The 20,055-nt window shown below is 35.1% G+C and overlaps 1 protein-coding gene across 6 annotated transcripts in view; it reads left to right on the top strand.

Annotated features, from left to right (window-relative positions):
* Positions 1-5,904: 5,904 nt before the first annotated feature.
* The window catches only part of TMEM161B (transmembrane protein 161B), a 73,645-nt gene continuing 59,494 nt past the window's right edge, over positions 5,905-20,055 (top strand). For 4 of the 6 annotated variants that reach the window (XM_053664467.1, XM_037159643.2, XM_037159642.2 and 1 more), the window contains exon 1: positions 5,905-6,066. Coding sequence is in view for 1 of the 6 variants with exons in the window: in XM_037159641.2 (XP_037015536.2) it covers positions 6,064-6,066 (3 nt within the window). In the remaining 5 variants the exon portion in view is untranslated. Of the gene's footprint in view, positions 6,067-6,220; positions 6,302-6,386; positions 6,525-20,055 lie in introns of those variants that run through there. The other 2 variants (XM_053664466.1, XM_053664465.1) reach the window with 2 other exon arrangements.

Here is a 20,055-nt window from a genome sequence, read left to right as displayed (position 1 = left end):
ATATGCTTCAGGTTGAGATCTGAAAGATCTATGCTCTGGGAAAAAGTATGAACTGGAAGTAGACTTGTTTAGATTCCAATTGCCTCTGTCACTAACTAGAATAAGATAATTTTAAACTACCAGTGCCCAAAGCCTCTGTGAGATATAAATCCTTTCTACAAAAAATACCATCATTTTAGACCCCAAAGTATAATTTCTGGAATTCAATAAAAAATAACAATATAAAATAACATACATTAACAAACTTTTATAAATAAAAATCATAAAAACATAATATAATGAGACAAAAACTAAGACAATATGACATAAACAACCACCATGACAAAGAAACAAAAATGCTTCAGACAACAACAGACCTTATAATTATTGGGTTAGCCAAAAAGTTTGTTCAGTATTTTTCATACAATGGCTCTAGTAATGCTAAGCTGTCTTGAACTTTATTCAAAACTGGTGAATTTTTGTGAGACCATTCTAATATTGAAGACAGAAGAAAATAAGGGGCATTTTTGGCGTATTTTATTATTTCAAGGAAAGTAAAAACACACTGAAACACACAAAAAGTTGTGCAGGGTACAAAGAGATGCTGTAACTGATCGAACATGTCAAAAGTGGTTTCTGAAGTCTCTTGAACCACTGACACTGTGGAAAAACAATTCTTTGCTGTGGGGCTGTCTTATGCATTGGGAGATGTTTAGCAGCATCCCTGGCCTCTACCCACTAGAGCCAATAGTGGGCGATACCCCACACACTCAAAATATCCAAATCAATAAAGTGATCGGTGAAAACGAAAAATGTCTTTTACAGAAAAAACTAAACGGACTTTTTGGCCAACCCAATACTAGACACAGGCTATAATATAATTATGTTCAATATATTTGAGAAAATGAAAGATCAGATGGAAATAGATAACGGGTTCAGTTCCCAGTAAGGGCACATGCCTCAGTTGCAAGGGCATATAAGAGGCAACAAATCAGTAATTCTCTCTCACACTGATGTTTCTCCCTCTCTTTCTCTGTTCCCCTCTCTAAAAATAAATTAAAAAAATATTTTAAAAAGTAAATAAAAAGAAAACAGTGAACTGAAAAAAACAAGAATTATCCAGTCTTAACCACAGTGAGACATATGAATGGAAACCAAAGGAATAAAGTGAAATGATCTAACATACATTCAAGTGGGAATACCAGGAGGGAAGAGGGGCAGAAGCAATATCTGATGAGACAAGAGCTGAGAATTTTCCAAAGCATAATGACATCAGATTCCAAATTCAAGCATTACAAATCTCAAAAAGAAAACAAACATAAATGAAATAATTTTTAATCATAGAATAAAACTCCTTCAAATTTTAAAGAACATCTTAAAAGCAATCAGAAGGAAAGAGAGACTACCTTTAAAGGGGCAAAAATAAAACATTATTTCTCAAAAAAAATTATGGAAGCCAGAAGCACTAGAATGTATCTTCAAAATGAGAAAATAGCTGTTAACTCAGTAAAGTTCTTTGAAAATAAAGGTGAAATAAATAGATTCAGAAGAGAAAAACTGAACTTGTCGCCAGCAGACATTAACAAAAGGGAGTACCTAAAGCATGTTCTTTAGGAAGAAATATCCCAGATGGAAGCTCAAATTCAGAGAGTCATGAAGTACAATAGACAAAGTAAATGTTTGAGTAAATATAAAAGCATATTAATTGTATAAAAATGCTTTTAAATAATTTAGTGTGTATATATATATATATATATATATATATATAAAGTATACACAATATGTATGAGCATAACATGGGGTGAGGTGATAAATTAAGTTGATGTGTTCACAGGTCCTTACATTGCCCAGGAAGAGGTACAATACAAATTATTCTTACTTATTTCATTTCTCCCACCGACATTGGAAAATGGAGTAAGTAAACATAACCCATCTAAAAAAAGGCATAATAGAAAAAAATCAACATAGGAGAGATGGGACAAAGAGAAAATAATGATAGCAGATTTAAATCCAAGCATATTAGTAATTGTGTTACATGTAAACAGACTAAACATTCCAATGAAAATATATCAGAATAGATTTAAAAATATTTCATATCAGTCCTCAGGTTAATATGCTTTTTCCATTGCATTTAGAATAAAATACAAACTTTGCTGGCTTTCAATGTCAACATAATTTAGTTCTTTCAGATCCCCATATTCTTCTTAGTCATTATGCTCCAACCAGGTAGGCTTTCTTTTGGTTACTGAAATAATCAAGCTGGTTCATGCCTTAGGGTTTTGTATTATTGCCCCCTCTGCAAGTAATGGTTTACCCAATTTTTGCAAAGCTGGATTCTCCTGTAAAAAGCAGCTTAAATGGCTCTTTCTCAGAAGCTTCCTTGGTCATCTAAAATAGATTACAGAAAATAATTATCTAATTTTCTGCTTAGCACAATTACTGTTTTATACTTTATGGCCTATTACCACTAAAATGTAAATCCTGATAGTAGGAATCATGTCTCTTCTATTTACCACTGTTTCCCCAAGTCTAGTACAGTGACTGGGAAAGTACTCAATGAATATTTAATGATTGAATAAAGTTAATTTACCTTTTAAACAGACTTTCTTATGGTTTTGTATATTTACTGCCTTGGTGGTGGTTGTTTGAATACTTTCTTGATATCAAAATGATATCAAGGTTCCATTTATGTATGCTAGTGACCCGTGAAAGTGTGCATTGTTTGTGTAAAAATTACAGGAGTTATTCCATCAATTAATCAAATTTGTGGTGTCATCCTACATATAACTATGGTAACATGTAAAAAAGGAAAGGATCATAGGAAGGCCATGCTACCAGATTATTAAAGGGTTGCAATATGCTTCTGAAGAACATTTTTGTCCCAAATTAGGATGACGAGAGTACTATGGGTGTATGCTATAAAGCATTAGAAAAGCCTTCACCTGTTCTTAGGGAAAAGAAAATAAGTTTTTAAAAAATTACCCCCTTACAGAAAGATTTAGAGTGGTAATTCCAGGAGTGGTGATTGATGTATTTTGGTAACTTCCTTTTTTACTCTTTGTTCCATGCTTAGGATTATTTTCACATCAAAACAATCATACTGTCACAATTTTGCATCTTACTCTTTTAATTTAGAAAATAAACATTTTTCCATTTGAAAGACTAGTCTAATGGCTTTTTAAAAATAGCTGTAGTATATTTCACTAAGTATACATGGTGGATTTTGACCAATCTCTAATTGTTAAAGATTGTTCCTAATTCTTTACCTAATTATTGCCACAACTAACATTTGTCCATAATATTTACTTGTTATTTCTTAAGGGGAAGGAGGCAGACAATACAAAAAGGCCCCAGCTTACCAGGGGTTTGTCTAATTAGACAAATATACATGGGGAATTACAAAGACACTACATAAGAAAGCATGTAATAATCATATTTATTAAATGTAAAAAAAAAGTAGTGGAAATTTCTTTGTAGGAGGGGCTCATTAGAAAAACATTTTACAAAAACTATGGAGCTGGACTTAGCAAAGTGATAGGTCTTAATAAATCACTAGAAAATCACTAGAAAATGTTCCAGGTCCGTGTGGATGTTGAAGTAGTTACCTTTTTGTTGGTGTTTTCTCACTCGGGAAGTCCTAATCACAGTAACCGTAAGCTACCAAGACCTAAATCAAAGATCGGACACCTTGAGTCCCCTGACAAAATCCACATTTTTTAAACATTTTTTTTATTTTTAAAGAGAGGGGGAGTGAGGGAGAAAGAGATGGAGAGAAATAACAAATGGCTGCCTGTCACACATCCCCAATTAGGGACCTGGCCCACAACTCAGGCTTGTGCCATGACCAGGAATTGAACCAGGGACCTTTCGGTTTGAAAGCGAATCCTCAAACCACAGATCCACACCAGCCAGGGCCCAAATTTCTTTTTAGTCTCCATCATCCATACCTTTTTTCCCTTTCATAATTCTCTCCTTTCTTTATATGTCTTTGTCTGACTCTCACCTATTTTAAGTAATGGAAATAGGTGAATCCCTCTACTTCATGGCATGTAACCAATTCAAACCATTCTAATTATTCTGTAAGATATAAAAAAAAAAACCCGAAACAAAAAACCCCCACAACCCTGGGGAATGCTGTCTTAAAACATATACTGTATGTATTTTAATCTTTAAAAAATAGAAATAAGAACATTAAAGAACATTAACCAAGGGTTATAAACTTACCATACACTAAATAGAGAACATAAAACCTCTGATCTATAAAAAATAATATGCGAATAACAAATAGTGTGATTTCCTTTCGGGATTGTAATGTAGCAGAGATGGACTCCACCTTGACAATAATTCCAGTCTTAGTGTCACATAGGACATACTTCGTGAACCTCAATGAGGCTGCCAGATCTAGGACAGAGGTAAGAACTACAGTGTCAGCAATGAAAGAGTAAGACTTCACAAGATGTGTTGTCACCGACAGAGAGCCATTTTCCTTCTGCATCCTTTTCTTAAGGGTAGCAGCTGCTTTCCACAGACACACCAGCAAACCACTCCAATCCCTCTCTACCACACTTACCATCTGCAGATGCCCTGGGGCTTGTCTATTTACAATCTTGTCCCTCTATGGCAGAGGTGGAACCCTCAGGAAAGTTCCGGGATTCATCCACAGCAGGATGGGTTTCGCGAACAATTTCGCAACCCCACCCACCTCTAGCTGTTTCCAGTGTTAGTGCTTATGATTCCTGAATCTTCTGATTCTTATGCTATTCATCTGCCCACAAAACACAACCCTAAACCAATGCATACAGTCTCTAGCCCCCTTTCTAGTATAAAGCAACTGCCCTGTCATGCTTCTTTTGGATAGCTCAGAGCTCTGATGCGTTTATAGCTTGGACACTATGCTTTCCGTATAGTTTGATAAAGAGGGTAGAATGTAATATTTATAGCCTCTTCTGCCCAACCTTCTTAACTTGTGAAGAGTCCTAGTTTCCCTCCTCAATTCCGGATTAATGACAGAGCTTGGCGCTATGGGAAGACAATCCTATAAATGAAACTGCAGATGCGGTCTCGACTTAAGCAAGGATCTCTACATTGTGAAATTATTTTGGGATAAAGGTACTTTGTATACACATTCCAAAGCTGACTCCGGTACTGTCTCATTAGACCCAAATGTTATAAAAAGCACAGTTGACAGGTATAGATTCTGGGGTGGGAAACACAAAATTAAGAGGTATATGGGAGTTTTACTTTTTTCAAGCTGATGACATATACATTTAAACTAAAAGGAAACAGTCCATATTCTAATGTATTAAATAAAGCAGAATTCTCTTCCTGGTTTCTCTGCCGTTGGTACGTTCTTCTGGCTTCGGCTGGTATCTGCGAGTAGTGAAGCAACTTCTCACGATCAAATTCCACTGCCCCGAAGAAGGGTACAACTGGGGACTCACTAAAGCAGGGAGCGAAGATGAGAGACTCAGGTCTCTTACGATCCGTAGTCTCCAGAACGGGTCAGCGAAAAAACAAACAAACAAACAAAAAAACCTAAACGACCCACGAGAAGGTAAAAAGAAAAAGGGCGTGACTAAACTGAAGCACTTACTACTGTATCGTCTCAGCGCGAGGACGGGCTGAGGTTTCATCCCTCCCCAAAACCGCTAGGTCTGGGGTCGACTTTCACCCCATGCACGAACCTGAGCCTACACCACCTACCAAAGTGAGGATGCGCTGACGTCCAAACCACCCAACCTACCTCCTGATGCCGCTAGCGCCACAATGGGGAGCCGCCCGCCCACATACCTGTGCTGCGCCTGCGCCTCCCAGCGCGCTCTCAAGGTCAGCACCGCCCCTGCCGCTAACCCAGCGGCGAGACCGTGGCGGACGTCTTGCGTACCTCACCTCTGCGTGGCGTGGGGTCGCCGCCGTTCGGAGAGGGGCGGGACTTCCTGTCCCGCGCGGGCAGAACTTCCGGAAGAGTAGGAAGACCCTGTCTCTTTCAGTGTCAAGAGATTACGGGCTGCCCAGTAGGGTAGTAAGGTCTGGGACGGTCACGGTGACTCCAGGACGTGTGGTCCACTACCTGTGCTTGGCGCCATGGTGAGTCCTTCTGTAGCGGCTGGAGTAACAACTGGGGAGGAAGGGCCAGGAGGTCAGTCCAGTGGAGGGAGCCTGAGGAGTTCCGAGCTGAGGATGAATGGGGCGGGAGCAGTGGGGTGAGCCGCTGGGCAGGACCCACCACCTGCCCTAGAGTGCCGGAAGCGCATGGGACCCTGGGGAAGCAATATCTGAACATCTGTCCTGCCCAACCAGGAATTACATCCAGGAGTGCGGTGTAGGTAGCGAAAATGTTCGTGTCCCATTCACAGTGTACGGCGCGTGGTCCCAGAGTTGACCTTGCTCCGTTGGTCGTCTCTGGTGGCCCCAGAATTGAGCTTGTGTGGTTGATCATCTCCTCTCCCTCCTTAGCTGCAGGGCGGTCGCCCAAAACTTCAGATCTTAGAAAAATGCCTTTAGCCTGTCCAGGATAAACACCTGTCACTTACTTAAACCGCAAGGTCAGTTTGTCTTTCAAACTCAGCCCTTTTGTAATTGGAAAGGGTGTCAAATAAAAAGTCTGGACTTAGTAAGGAAATACTTTATTTGGAAGGAATATTGCAAGGGCATGGGGGTAAGGACTATCACAGTAGGGAGAGAGCCCTGAGAATAAAAGTTCTGAAAGAGTCCGAAAGGTTAGGCAAAAGGGGTTTTTCAAGGCTAAAAAGAAGTAGGTATGGAGAAGTTAGTTAGATGAAAGGGTAGTATGGTCTGATAGATCAAAGATTGTTTTACTCTCGAATCAGCCTATTCTGTACAGGATCTGTTAAGGAATTGTATGCTGTTTCAGACTGAGGGTGGGCCAAGTTTAGGGACTTGGGTGAAGAGGATCTTAACCAGAATTTAGGTAACAAACATGTTATTCCAGTTGACGTACAGGGACAAGCAGTTCAGCTAGTCATGTATGAAGCAAAGAATGAATATGCAGGTTTGTGTCCGGCCTTGTCATAGATAAACAAGAGAGTCATCCATGAGCTTTGCCCAAGTCCTATGGGGACCAGTGGTTTTTTTGCAGTAAGCCTTTTCCAGAACACAAAAGGGTGGGGTGGGAATGGGGGAAATTTCCTACTTAGGTTGTTTTTCAAGATCACAGGGGTCTGGTAAAATTCAATATTATCAGTTACTTGAGTATATTCAAAGATCTCAAATCCTCATCTAGAGGGGTTTCTTTCTTGAAATTTAGCTTTAGTTTGCCATGCTTTTTCAGAACCAAATATTGACATTGTTCAGCTATTGTGTGTAATGATTGACTTTTGAATGACCTTTAGAAACTTAACTGAATGTGAAACAAAAGAACCTTCAAATAATGTGGTTCTTGATGAACTCTACTGTGCTATGACTACTAACCTCTGACTCTTGGGCATTGTCTCTGTGTAAGTGTGTGTGTGTGTTAACCTCAGTGAATAATAGTGTTATTTTTTTTCCTTTAGTATCAGTGAAATTAAACAGATAGGGAACTGTAAAACCAGAGGGAACCAAAGATAGTCCAGCACTCCATCCCTACTACCAGTTTTACAGAAGTAAAGAATCTGAGGTTTAGAAATAGGGAGTGACTTACCTGAAGTAACAACAGTTGGCATAGTCTGGATTAAAACTCAGATCTTCACTTCTTAAATTTAAGCTGTTTTTGACTCCTTGGTCTGAAAAGGTTAAGATACAATGTAGTTAATTAAAATCCTTGAATTCAAAATAATCACAGAGAAGCTGAATGTGAACTTATTTCCGGCATTCTGAAATAGTAGAAGTAGAAACCCTCTTTTTTAAAAAAGTACTTTTGTTTTAAGCTAAAGTAAACAAACTCATGCTGTTTCTCAAAATGCCACTTAAGAGAAGGTCACCTGAAGAATGTCACCAGGGGCCAGGTAGTTGACTTTCTCCATTCTGGTGTTGCTTACATTTCTAAATTAATTTACTTAACTCCAGTTTAGCTTTCCCAGCTATGAAATTGATACAGCTGTATATGTAAGTGTAGTCAGTGCTTGGAATCCTTAAGAAAGGGTTTAACCATTAAATGAAGTTAATAAAGGTTAAATTTATTTAGGACTCAGCTTGGTTAAATTGAAAACTTTTGCATTCCTTTGCCTAATGATATAATGAAAATGATTCAATACTTGAATTCAGAAGCTCCAGGTTCTGCCCATTATGTGAATTTGGCAAAATCACCCAGCTATATAAAAGTTCGTTTTTCTCTTAGATAAGAGAAGTGGGACTTAATGAGAATTAAAATACCTACCTTGTATTCATAATTTTATGACTTCACTCAGGGCTTTTTTCAGAATAAGTACATCTTTTTGATTAAATAAGATTTAATCTGATTTCCACGTATTTTTCTGTGTTAATTTCTCAAGTTTGGTTTTTGTAATCATTTCATTTTTTATATATCATACAGGTAATACTTGGAATCTCTCCATGTTTGGCCAAGTATTTCATTACTGTCTTACATACTATGAAATGGAAAACAAAGCCTTGGGACACTTTGATTTTATTTTTGTTTTAATAGGTATAAACTCATTCGGTTCTCTTATTCTCTGATACAGTATGTAGATCAAAATGCAGTAAATGCCTGTGCATGTAATAAGTTTCTCCTTTTGTGAGCAAGTGACAATAGGATTATGGTCCAGACTAAAAATATTATCTCTTCACTAGAGGAATAAAATTGTATGTTTTATTATTTCTCTTTTTGAAACTTTCAGTCCAACTTTAATCAAATAGGTCTTTTCACCATTTAGGCTGGTTTTGGAGACAAAAGTAGATTTAGAGCTAGCTCTTGGAATTGAAGGTATCTCTTGGCTTATTTTTATCTCTTTAATACCCTGTGGTAACTTTTACTGCTGGGACTGAGCTATGATCTGTTGGGAAAAAAGGTTATAAACCTCTGCTTTAAAATTTATGAAAAAGTTCTTGGGACGTGAAAAGGGGTGTTGGGAAGAGAATGTGGTAAATGTTATAAGGGAAATACAGGTAATGTGCTCAAAGTGTACAGAAGAAAGAAATTCTAACTGTGGAGAGGGGGTCATGGTGGTAGATGACTTCAGCTGAGTTTTGAAAAGTGGGCTAGGACACTAGTTCTCAAATTGGAATTTGCTTAGGATTCACCTATAGTCCTTGATTAAAAAGGCTTATCTGGGACCCATTATTGGAGGGTGAAGTTTCAGAATCTTATTTTTAATGAGTTTTACAGTTACCAGTAAGTCTGAAACGGGTGGTCCTTAAACCACACTTTGAGAGAATTGTAATGCAGACATTAGAGACTTCAATGAAGATTTTGGTGGTTTTTGTGCTTAGTGATACTCAGAGATGTTCAGTTTGTTGATGTGGTGGATTACTTTAATTGATTTTTCAATGTCGAATTAGCCTCTTATACCTGGAAGAAATCCCACTTAGTTGTGGTATATAATTGTTTTTATATGTTTTTGGATTTGATTTCCTAGTATTTTGTTCAGGATTTTCTGCATTTATTGAATGATGATGTTCTGTAATTTTATTTTTCATATTAGTATGTCTCTGCCTCATAGAATTGGTTAGTAAGTATTCCCTTTGCCTCTATCCTCTGAAAGAATTTATAGAGAGTTGGTATAATTTCTTCCTTAAATGTTTGGTAAAATTCACCAGTGAATCCCTCTGGTGGGTTCACTGGTGAATTTTGGGAAGGTTATTAATTATTGCCTTTGGGAAGGCATTCTGTTGGGAAAGTTATTAATTATTGTTTCAATTTCTTTAATAGCTACAGACCTACTCAGATTGCATATTTCTTGTGTCACTATTAACAAGTTGTGTCTTTCAAAGAACTGGTGTGTTTTACCTGTTACAAAATTTGTGGGCATAGAGTTGTTCATAGTGTTCCTTTATGAGCCTTTTAATGGCCCTGGGAACTGTGACGGCCAGTCTTTCATTTCTGATATAGTAATTTCTGTCATTCTTTTTTATCTTAATTATTCTGGCTAGAGACTTACTGATTTTACTGATCCTTTCAAATAACCAGCTTTTGGTTTCATTAATTATTTTCAATTGCGTTCCTATTTCCAATTTCATTGAATTCTGCTCTAATTCTTAATATATTTTTCTGCTGCTTGCTTTTTATTTAATTTGTTCTTTCTAGCTCCATAAGGTGGAACTTCAGGTGATTGATTCTGAATATTTTCTAATATACTTGTATTCATTCACTGTTATAAATTTTCCTCTAAGCACTGCTTTTGCTGCACCCCATAAATTTTGATAAATTTTGTCTTTATTGTCATTTAGTTCAAAATATTTTGAATTTCCCTTAAGATTTCCTCTTTGAATCATGTGTTATTTAAAAATGTTTAATCTCCACATATTTTGAGATTTTTCAATTATCTTTCTGTTATTCTGAGAGCAGACACTGTATAATTTTAGCTCTTTGAAATTCACTAAAATGTGTTTTAATGCCCCAAATGTGGTCTATCTCGAAGGGTGGACCCTAGTCGGGTTTCATTAGTTAATCACATAGTGGCTGAAATTCAGATTTCTTTTCAGTTCTCTAACTTTTATGACTTCTCTCATTGACTAATTCTTTCCAAAAGAGGCTTTGTTCAAGTAATGGAAGAGACCATTCTCTTGGTTAGTTTTTGGTTGATTGATGTTAATTTGTAAGACCGGTTTATACTCTGGGTTTTAGTCCACATTTTAAATAATTTGTGTGTGTATGTGTACGTTTGTGTGTTTTAATTTGCTCTGGGATAAAGCTTAAAGCAAATTGATTTTAGAAAAATCAGAACATATTCTAAAGTGTTTTTTTCAAAGAGATAATGTATTTATTTTTTACTGTTGTGCCATGGTTTTGCCCATGTTACAAAATCAAGAATGAGCATAGCTTGTCCCAAAGGAACTTTGAAAAAATAAACTTGTCTGTAAGTAGCTGTCCTGGTGAAATGAACATCCTCTTTGTTTTGATCGAAACAACTGTACCTTTTATTTCACCAAATATTTAAAAATCATGGTTTTATCTCGAAAGTATTTGTTCAGTTATTCATTATGTAAGTGCTATCTGTGTCAGATACTGTTTTGGACAACAGGGATATAACTGATATAACTTTCTGAAACACAAACAGCCCTTTTATGGGACTTATGTTTTATTGGGACAGTCAGTTTATATGCCTGGTATCTAACTCTATATTTATGAGCTGCTTACTAAAAGTTTGTTGTTGTAATTCCTTTGCTAAAATTATATGTTACTGTTTTTTTTCTAAGCAGTGAACAGGAAAATAGTAGAACTTAAAAAAAAATTCTATAGTACTAGGTGATACTATATTTTATTGAATAAATTTCATTTTTGTGCCACATAATCTTAGTTTTTTAAATTATTACAGTTCATGAGAGAATACAGCTCATTCACCTTAAATATCCTGATGTTACATCCATATCTTTTACTTACATAAAACAGACAGTAATTCTGTTGCTAAAATAGATTTGATATGCTTCATGCTTTGGCCATAAATAAAAGCTTCAGAAAAACCTGAAACAGTTTCAGCTTCTGATACTTTGATATTGAGACTCAGGATCTTAATGTCTGATTATAATGTTTTACTTTAAAAAATCTTTAGACCTATAGACAGAGTCGACAGTGTGGTGATGACTAGAGGGAAGGGAGTCAAAGAATGGAGTGGAGGAGATAGGGTCACCTGTAATAGTGTCGACAATAAAAATAAAAGATCTTTAAGTCTTTTGAAATCTAATCTCATACGAGGATTATCTTTAAAAGTGACTAGGAAAAGTACAACAAGTACATGGCTGAAGCTAGATAGTACAATAAATACAAGGCTTGAATAAACAGTCTGCTGCCACTAGAACTAGATGACCTTGGTATTTTGACTCAAAGTTCTGTGATTTTTAATATGTGAATTTGTGAATGTTACTGATGTACATTTACTTGAATATACATTGAGGGGACAAAGGAAGGAATATTCAATTTGTATGAAATTTAAAAAGAGTTTCATAAAGGATCAATTCAATTAGGCCTTTAATAGTAAGTAGAGAAGTATGTCAGATGGTGGTTAAGAAGTAGAATTTTACTTTCTTTCTCAATAGTAATAATAGCTACATTTACATAGTGATTAATAGTTATCTACTTATATTAACTTGTTTAAATCTTTATGAAGTAGTTATATCTTGGGGATTCTCTTAACCTTTTATTCTTCTTAAAATTTTTTTTACTTTACAATTATAGTTGACTTATAATATTAATTAGTCTCAGATATATAACATAGTGATTAGCCAGTTATATAACTTACAAAGTGATCAACTCGTTAGGTCTAGTACCCATTTGACACCATACATAGTTATTACAGTGTTACTGACTATATACCCTAGGCTTTACTTTATATCCCTGTGACTGTTTTTGTAACTGGCAGTTTGTACATCTTATTCATTCCCTTCTTTCACCCATTCCCCTAAACTCCCCACTCACCTCCCCCACAATCTGACAACTATCAAAATGTTCTCTGTGTCTGTGAGTTTGTTTTATTTGTTTGTTCATTTTTGTTTTGTTTTGTTTTTTTAGATTCTACATATAAGTGAAACTCTATATAGTATTTGTCTTTTATTTGGCTTATTTCACTAAGCGTAATGTTCTCTAAATCTGTTCACATTGGCGCAAATGGCAAGATTTCATTCTGTTTTTATGGCTGAGTAATATTTCATTTTATGTATGTACTATACCTCTGCCTAATCATCTGTTGATGGACACTTAGGTTGCCTCCATAGCTTGGCTATTGTACATAATTCTGTAATGAACATAGAGGTACCTATGTCTTTTCAAATTAGTGTTTTGGATTTCTTTGGATAAATACCCAGAAGTTGTATTTCTGGGTAATATTTTACAGATGTATTGCTTGGAATTTGGCTTTACCCCAGGCCGTTTGGGCACTACTGTTGTGCCAGTCTTATTGTTTATCTTTGATAAGTTTCAACTTATGAAAAGATTGAGTTAAAAAATATTTTCCTGTAGAAATAACATAGTGATTATTAGATTTCTAGGAAATCTTTCCCAATCTAGTTAATACCTAATATTATATCTCAGATAGTGTTAGAGAAATTGTTACTATCATACGTAATACTATTTATTGAACTTTCTAACTCACATGCTAAACACTCTGCAAATCACAATAAGGATTCCTTCAAATTTCTTTTACCTTATTTTATTTATTATAAAGCTCCTTAGTGGAAAAAAATGGATGCTGTAGGTGATAATGATGGGTCCTTGCAGTAGGTTCTTGGAAGTGGAGAAGTTTGGATTGTGAAGAGGGGATGAGATGGAAATACTAGGGGTCATTGAAGAGAGAAAGGGAGACCTCCACCAGTATAAATGACTTATTGAAAAAGGAACTTCAACAAGCTGTTTAATTTCATGTTATAAATATATGATTATGTAGACTGCCATCAGTTAATATCATAAAAGCTATGGCTGTTTTTCTTTTTTTTTTAATAGCTTTATATTTTTAACTTTGTGATAAGTAGTAGAAGCCTTTTGAAGCAATCTAAGTTGCTAATTTTTTTATGTCATTATCTATGTCTGCCCTTTACACATTGCTTAGCCGATTTTTGTTCTCTTTAACCTGTCGATTGGCAGTGTTTGTCCAAATGTAATGATCCACATAGGAAAAGCAGTGCCGTGGTTTCCTCCTTTCTTTTCCATAAAGAAGTTGTACGGAGGGTTCTGCTCACCAAAACTTCATGTACTTGAATGTTTATTGAGTATTTTTATCATTTAAGATGACTTTGGCCATTTTTATGATGAGTATAAATGAATGATTAGAAAATGGTTCCAGTGATTTATGATTTATGAACATACGTATTCAAGTACAAGTTTCATGACTAGAATTTTTAGTTTCTGGATACAGTGTTACTCAGAAGAGAAGCCATAATGTTTTTTTCCTTAAAAGTTTTGTATTTATTTGCATTTATTACTGGTTAAATTTATTTGTAGAATTTTACTTCTGTTTAAATTTATGCTTACTACCTGCCCCCTCCTTTGCCCTGTGAGATTAATTAACAGTGGGACAATGAAGCCTCACTATATCATTTATCACTAGACAGCTTAGCTCTTTGGGTAGAGCAGATGTTCAAATTTAATATACCAGTTCTTTCCTAATCCAGTCTTTAAAACAAAAAAGAAACTAGCCAAGAATCTGGATAACTGGAATTAGAATTAATTGCCAACAAAATATGTTGTCTGATCTGGAGGGACAGCTAAGAAAAGCTTTGGTAACATTCATTGTTAGTCATAACTTCAACTGAGAAGTAATCCTTTAAGACTAAAACTTTTCTAATTTGATTTCAACTATCATTCTTCTAGATTTTTGATAGAGAGCTTCTTAGTCATTCATATCAAAAGTATTTATGGTCATCATAGTCCTTTCTCTTTGTTTTTAATTAATTGATTTTAGAAAGAGAGAGGAAGAGAGAGGACACACATCGATTTGTTGTTCCACTTACTTATTCGTTCATTGGTTGATTCTTTTATTTGCCCTGACTGGGGATTGAACCCACAACCTTGGCATATCAAGACAATGCTCTAACCAACTGAATTACCTGGCCAGGGCCATAGTTCTTTCTCTTGATGGTCACTAAAATTTTTCAGATCATAAAGATAATGAACCATTTAATAGGAGAGAATTGGCTGGGTATCTGAGATAAAATAAAACAAAAACTATAGAACTACTGCCATTCACAAATCTCCTGAGGGAAAGTCCCACAAACCACTAATTAAGTTGAGAGTGTTGGGCAGTAGGCTAGGTATACTCCTTTAACTTTGAGCTCTGATTTCCTTTCAGGTCTCCTATAAATGTAGGCTCATTTAATCCTTATGAGGAAGGGGTAATTAATTATTCATTCCTATCAGCAATAACTACATATTATAGGCTTTGATGGTAGTTTAGAAATAATAAACATGTGAAAACTAACAATCTACTGTGTATTTAATTAAAATATTGCGATCATTAATATTAAAATCTTTTAAGATCTGGCATTCATTTGCCAACTCTTGTCATTTTATAGATAAGGAATGACTCCCAGAAAGGACTTGTCTAACTACTGTGTAGCTAGTGACAGAACCGCTATGACCCTAGAGTGTTTAATTATTCAACACATTGAAATATCATAATGAATGCATCTTTCTAATAGTTAACATTAGAGGTGCACATTAAATTTGTTGGCTTACATATAAAGCTTAAAATTTAGAGTTAAGCTAAAATTTTAAGTTAAAATTTGTTTAATGAAGCTTTATTAATGGACTTAAAGTTATAATTTTTAGTTTGTTTCAGAGAAAGTATTTTAACACAAATATCGCATTAAATTGAGAGGATTATCTTGTAAAAATAGGTATACCACTTCCTTCTGAAATAATATAGAAAGCACAATAGATTGTCTTTTGGTCTTGAAGTGGATAATTTTCTTTTTTATGCTGAAGTTTATTGCTTGGTACATGGTAGGAACCTGAATGCAGTGAAGAACAGTGGTCAGATTTATGCTTTGTCCTTTAATTTCATCTAAAAGGTAAATGTTCAACTTGTATTGAAAAGTGCTGTGCTAGCCACTTTCCTGGTAGTGGGAGTGGGGCTGAAGAAATTAGATGAATACAGTTTTAGTGGGGCAAGACCCTTAAATTAGTGGTCACAAGCTGAGTACGATAAAGGCTGTTTTGGAGTTATCAATATGTTTTTTAGCAAGGAAGGTTTTATAAAGGAGGTGTAGGTTGAGGAATGAGTAAGAATTGATCTGAATAAGGCGTTTTGTAAATGTCAAGTATAAATTTATTACTTTTGACTAATAGCTTACTTGAATATCGATCTGCAGCGAGATTTTCTATAATGTCAGCAAATACAGGTAAGGAAGAATGGCAGAATTTAGGGATGCCTTCTTCCACTGAACTTCCGTTGTTACTATCAGCACTATAATAAAACATTTATTCATGGTTTGGCTAGAGATGAAGTTGTTAACATCTTTAAAATTATTGTATTCATCAACATTTTAATGACTGTATAGTATTACTTTATATGAGATATTGCATAATTCATTCAAACTACTTTATCTGGAAAATTATCTTTTAAAATAAACAACTACTAATTTTAACACTAATGTTAAAGTGGTTTGTGAATTATATTTAACTAGAATGCCTTTTTTTCTTATGAAAAAGTGTGTATCCTTGCCCTCTATTTGTTAACTGGTCTACTTTATCAGTTTATGTTGATGAAAATGTCTGAAGTTTATCTCTAAATTTGATCAGATTCTAAAAAACAGCTTTATCTCATCATCTTCAGCGGAAGCCTGGAGCTGCTCTTTTTGAATAGTTATGTCAAATACATGCATTCTAGTGTACTTTATGTCTAATTACATTTACAAAGACATTTAGAATGTACCTAGGCATTTTATTGAGGGTTTATCATTTTTTACCTAAAGTACATTAAATTTCTTACTCTTGAGTTGGAAAGTAGCAAAATATCTGCTTTTATTTATTATTTTAAAGAAATTAAAAATGTATTTTGTGCGATGAAACATTGATGCTGGCAAACCAACCTAATTGTGTAAACAATTAAATTTGAAAACCTTTGTATGTACTTGAGTTCAAAATCATAGCTCTCGATAATTGTGTTTTACAGTTCCCTTTCACTCATTTACCTTCTTATATATAAAATTCTATTGCAGGGTATCAAACTCATTTTCACCCAGAGACACATCAGCCTTGCAGTTGCTTTCAAAGTGCCGAAAGTAATTTTAGAGCCGTGTAAATGTGACTACTCCTTAACAGTTCAGCAAGAGCTCTGCGCTGCCGCTGGTTAGAAACAAGGTGCTGGGCTGGATGAAACAAGGTGGAGGGCCGGATTCGGCCTGGGGCCCTTGTGTTTGCCACCTGTACGCTATAGTTTGAATTTGAACTGTGTGAAGTTGCCATTTAGTGGGTCAAGACAGTTAAATATCTGTGACTTCATATAATTAAATCAATAAATATATATGAAATGTTAATAGGTGACCTTATTTATATGCTTTAGCTGTTTTCTTACCAAAATCTTTTGTTTATTCAGCAAAGGCCTCTTTTTCTTCTTTTCAGGCCTGTCTATGGTGTCTATAAGAGCTGGACTTATGTTATAAAACCAGATAAAGGCCAGGATAGCCCATATAATCAACCCTGGGATTTTAGAGGTGGTTAATGGGCAGAAATTTTCTTGCCTGTTTATGATTGCATTATGCTATTTTGTATTATATGGAAGAATCTCTTCTGGATTAAATCTAGACAGCCCTCAATCATATTAAAGAACCCGTTGGACGTAATCATTTTTAGATACCCAGCTTGGGTTTGTCAGTCATGTACATGTATAAGTTCATTAGACATATCTTTTTTAGTTTCTAGACCTCCTTTGAGTCACATTGCCAAATTCCTGACTTTGGTGTGGTTAATATTCTAGGTGTCTCAAATTTGGACCACTCAAGTTTTAAAATTTCAGACATCTCTATCTATTTGTGCTTCTTTTTAGTAGGACAAGGTCTCATAAAGTTGTGCTTTCAACTTATATCTTTGGTTTCACCTATTTCTGACTCTTAAGTGATTAAATTCCCGCAGTTAACTTCTTTCTAGAATATTCAGCACTCCCCTAATAATGGTTACTTCTATTTTGCCTTAAGCATGTTACTTTTATTGCCTTAAACATTTTCCCCCTTTACAAAAAAATATTTTTTTAATGTAAACCATTCTAGTAACATCAGATTTTCCTCTTATTGCTTAGTTTCTTCAAGGAATTATTATACCCATTATTTCCGTCATATCTTTACATAACCACCTAAGTTTTATCTTTCCCTCTGATACTTTCCTTGTAGAGATAGTTACTAATCTTATTCATAGTTTCTTTTTTTCTCTCTAAAAATTTTTATTCTTTTTAAATTTTCATTTTGTTTTTGAATCTGTTCTAGTTCAGGCTACAAATTTCAGTTGATTTCTAAGTTATTTGTTGCCTCCAATTACTTAATTTTACACCTCCACTTAATTTTTCTATCATGGTGCCAGAGCTATCCTTCCAAAATATAACTTGATTTAGTTATTTCCAGGCTTAAGATGCTAGACTTATTTTGAAGCAAAAAGGTCCATTCTGTGGAAGCCAACCAAAATCTAGCCACATAGAACTGCTTGTTATTTTGGATCATGCCATTTACTCTCTTTGTACAGATAAGTGTATCTGTTTAAACTTATCTTCCTTTTCTCTCTGACTGAGGGATGCTTCTTCAACCTCGTAAGCCTAGTTCAGATGTCACCTCTGAACCAGTCATTTCCAGCTGGTCTGTGTAGATTTAATTACTCCCTTTCTTGGAGTGCTCCTCTAACAGTGGCACTGACCTCTCCCATCACTTAGCATATAGTATTTGTAGGTGTCAGTGGTTAATACTTTAAAAGTTTAATAAAATCAGTGCATGATGGAAGAAATAAATTGTCCTCTCATTTTGAACTTAGATATGGATTGGTTCCCATGTCTATGGTAGACAAACTGTAGCTCTATCGATGGTATTTACTTAGAATAGTTTTTAGATAGGTTTTTATGTAAAGAAAGTGTATCAGTTGGCAAGTAGTTTTGCCAGGTGGAAAGTCTACAGAAAATTTAAATAGCAAGAATTGAACATATTTATTTGGAACACTTTAGGGGTGGGAATATTTTACACTCTAGAGCAGCAATAAAAATATGATATCTGACTTATTTAATCAGGGGCACTGACCTTTTTTCCCTTAGATGGTCAAATAGAAAAGATGACAACAGCTTCTACAACAAAAACTGTCTGGTGTGAATGAATCAAATTTATACTTATTTTTTTGGCAGATAAGCAAAAAAAATCTATTTTTGGGCATGCTGCAGAATTTTAGCAATTACTATGTGTGCCATGAGATGAAAATCTCATGTGCCATGAGATTGCTGTTCTAGAGTGATACTTTGTGTATTTCTTCAGACTTCAGCACTGCGTGAATGAAATGCCTGTCATGCTGCCTTTTGCTTTAAATCCCTACGCACCCCGTAGCTTATTACTAATTTGACTTCCAATGTATCATTAAGACAGTAATTGAATGGAGCACTTAGTGAATTTGAACATTGATTCACTTGGTAGTTTATGTTTTACTGTACATTAATAAAACTCTTACCTGATTATTGCCATTCTGTCTCATGTAGATTGATTATACCACCACCAAAGCATGTTTTCTGTGTGTTCGGGAAAGTTGAGGATGCAGCCATGGTCCTGTCCTTGGGAGGCCTGTCTGAGGCTTGCTAGTTCATTTCCTTGAGTTTCCCCTCAGTCTATAACTGTTCTGTCTGTGGCTCTAGGATTCTTCTACCAATCACCCAAACTAAAACATCCTGAAATAAATTTGGAGACATTGCTTGGTTTCATTCTACAGTCATTTTCCTTCATGTTCAGTCACACTCAAAAATTTGATTGGTTTTCTTTTGGTGTACTTTTATCTTTGGTTTTTCTAATTTCAATCACTTCTATCTTAGTCTTAGGATTTCTCTTTGGTTGATCAATATATTGCTCTAAGTTTCCTTATGTGGTACTTGCATTATTTCATCTTTCTACCCCTGCCTATTTAAAAGTCTTCAAGGTGATCTTTTTAAACATATCGGCTAAATGTATCCTCTTGGTTTAAAAGACTCAGCAATCTAAAATTCTCATCTTATTTCTTGTAACTCTGTCCTATACTAAAGTGGGCTTTGGTTGAGCTAGGATTTTTGCTGTCCCATGGTTACTATATATTGTAACCATTTGTCAGTTAGCCTGGAATTCCTTTCCTTTTACTCTCCCATCTGTGTGATTTTATTTTCCACCTTATGTTTCATCTACGGTCTGAAAGTTTCATACCCAAATTTTTGAATTTCTGTAACCCATTGTTCATATGAAATTGGGTTGCAGTATTGTCTTAATATATGTATTTGTTATTACCTAATATGATCATCTTAGATCATCTTAGATGATCATATTAGTTCTATTAAGACAGATTCT

Source organism: Artibeus jamaicensis, unplaced genomic scaffold (genome assembly GCF_021234435.1).
Source record: "Artibeus jamaicensis isolate MK-2021 breed Jamaican fruit bat unplaced genomic scaffold, CSHL_Jam_final contig_373, whole genome shotgun sequence".
NCBI lineage: Eukaryota > Metazoa > Chordata > Mammalia > Chiroptera > Phyllostomidae > Artibeus > Artibeus jamaicensis.
Note: the sequence above shows the minus strand (reverse complement) of the source record. Positions and strands in the feature narration are given on the sequence as shown.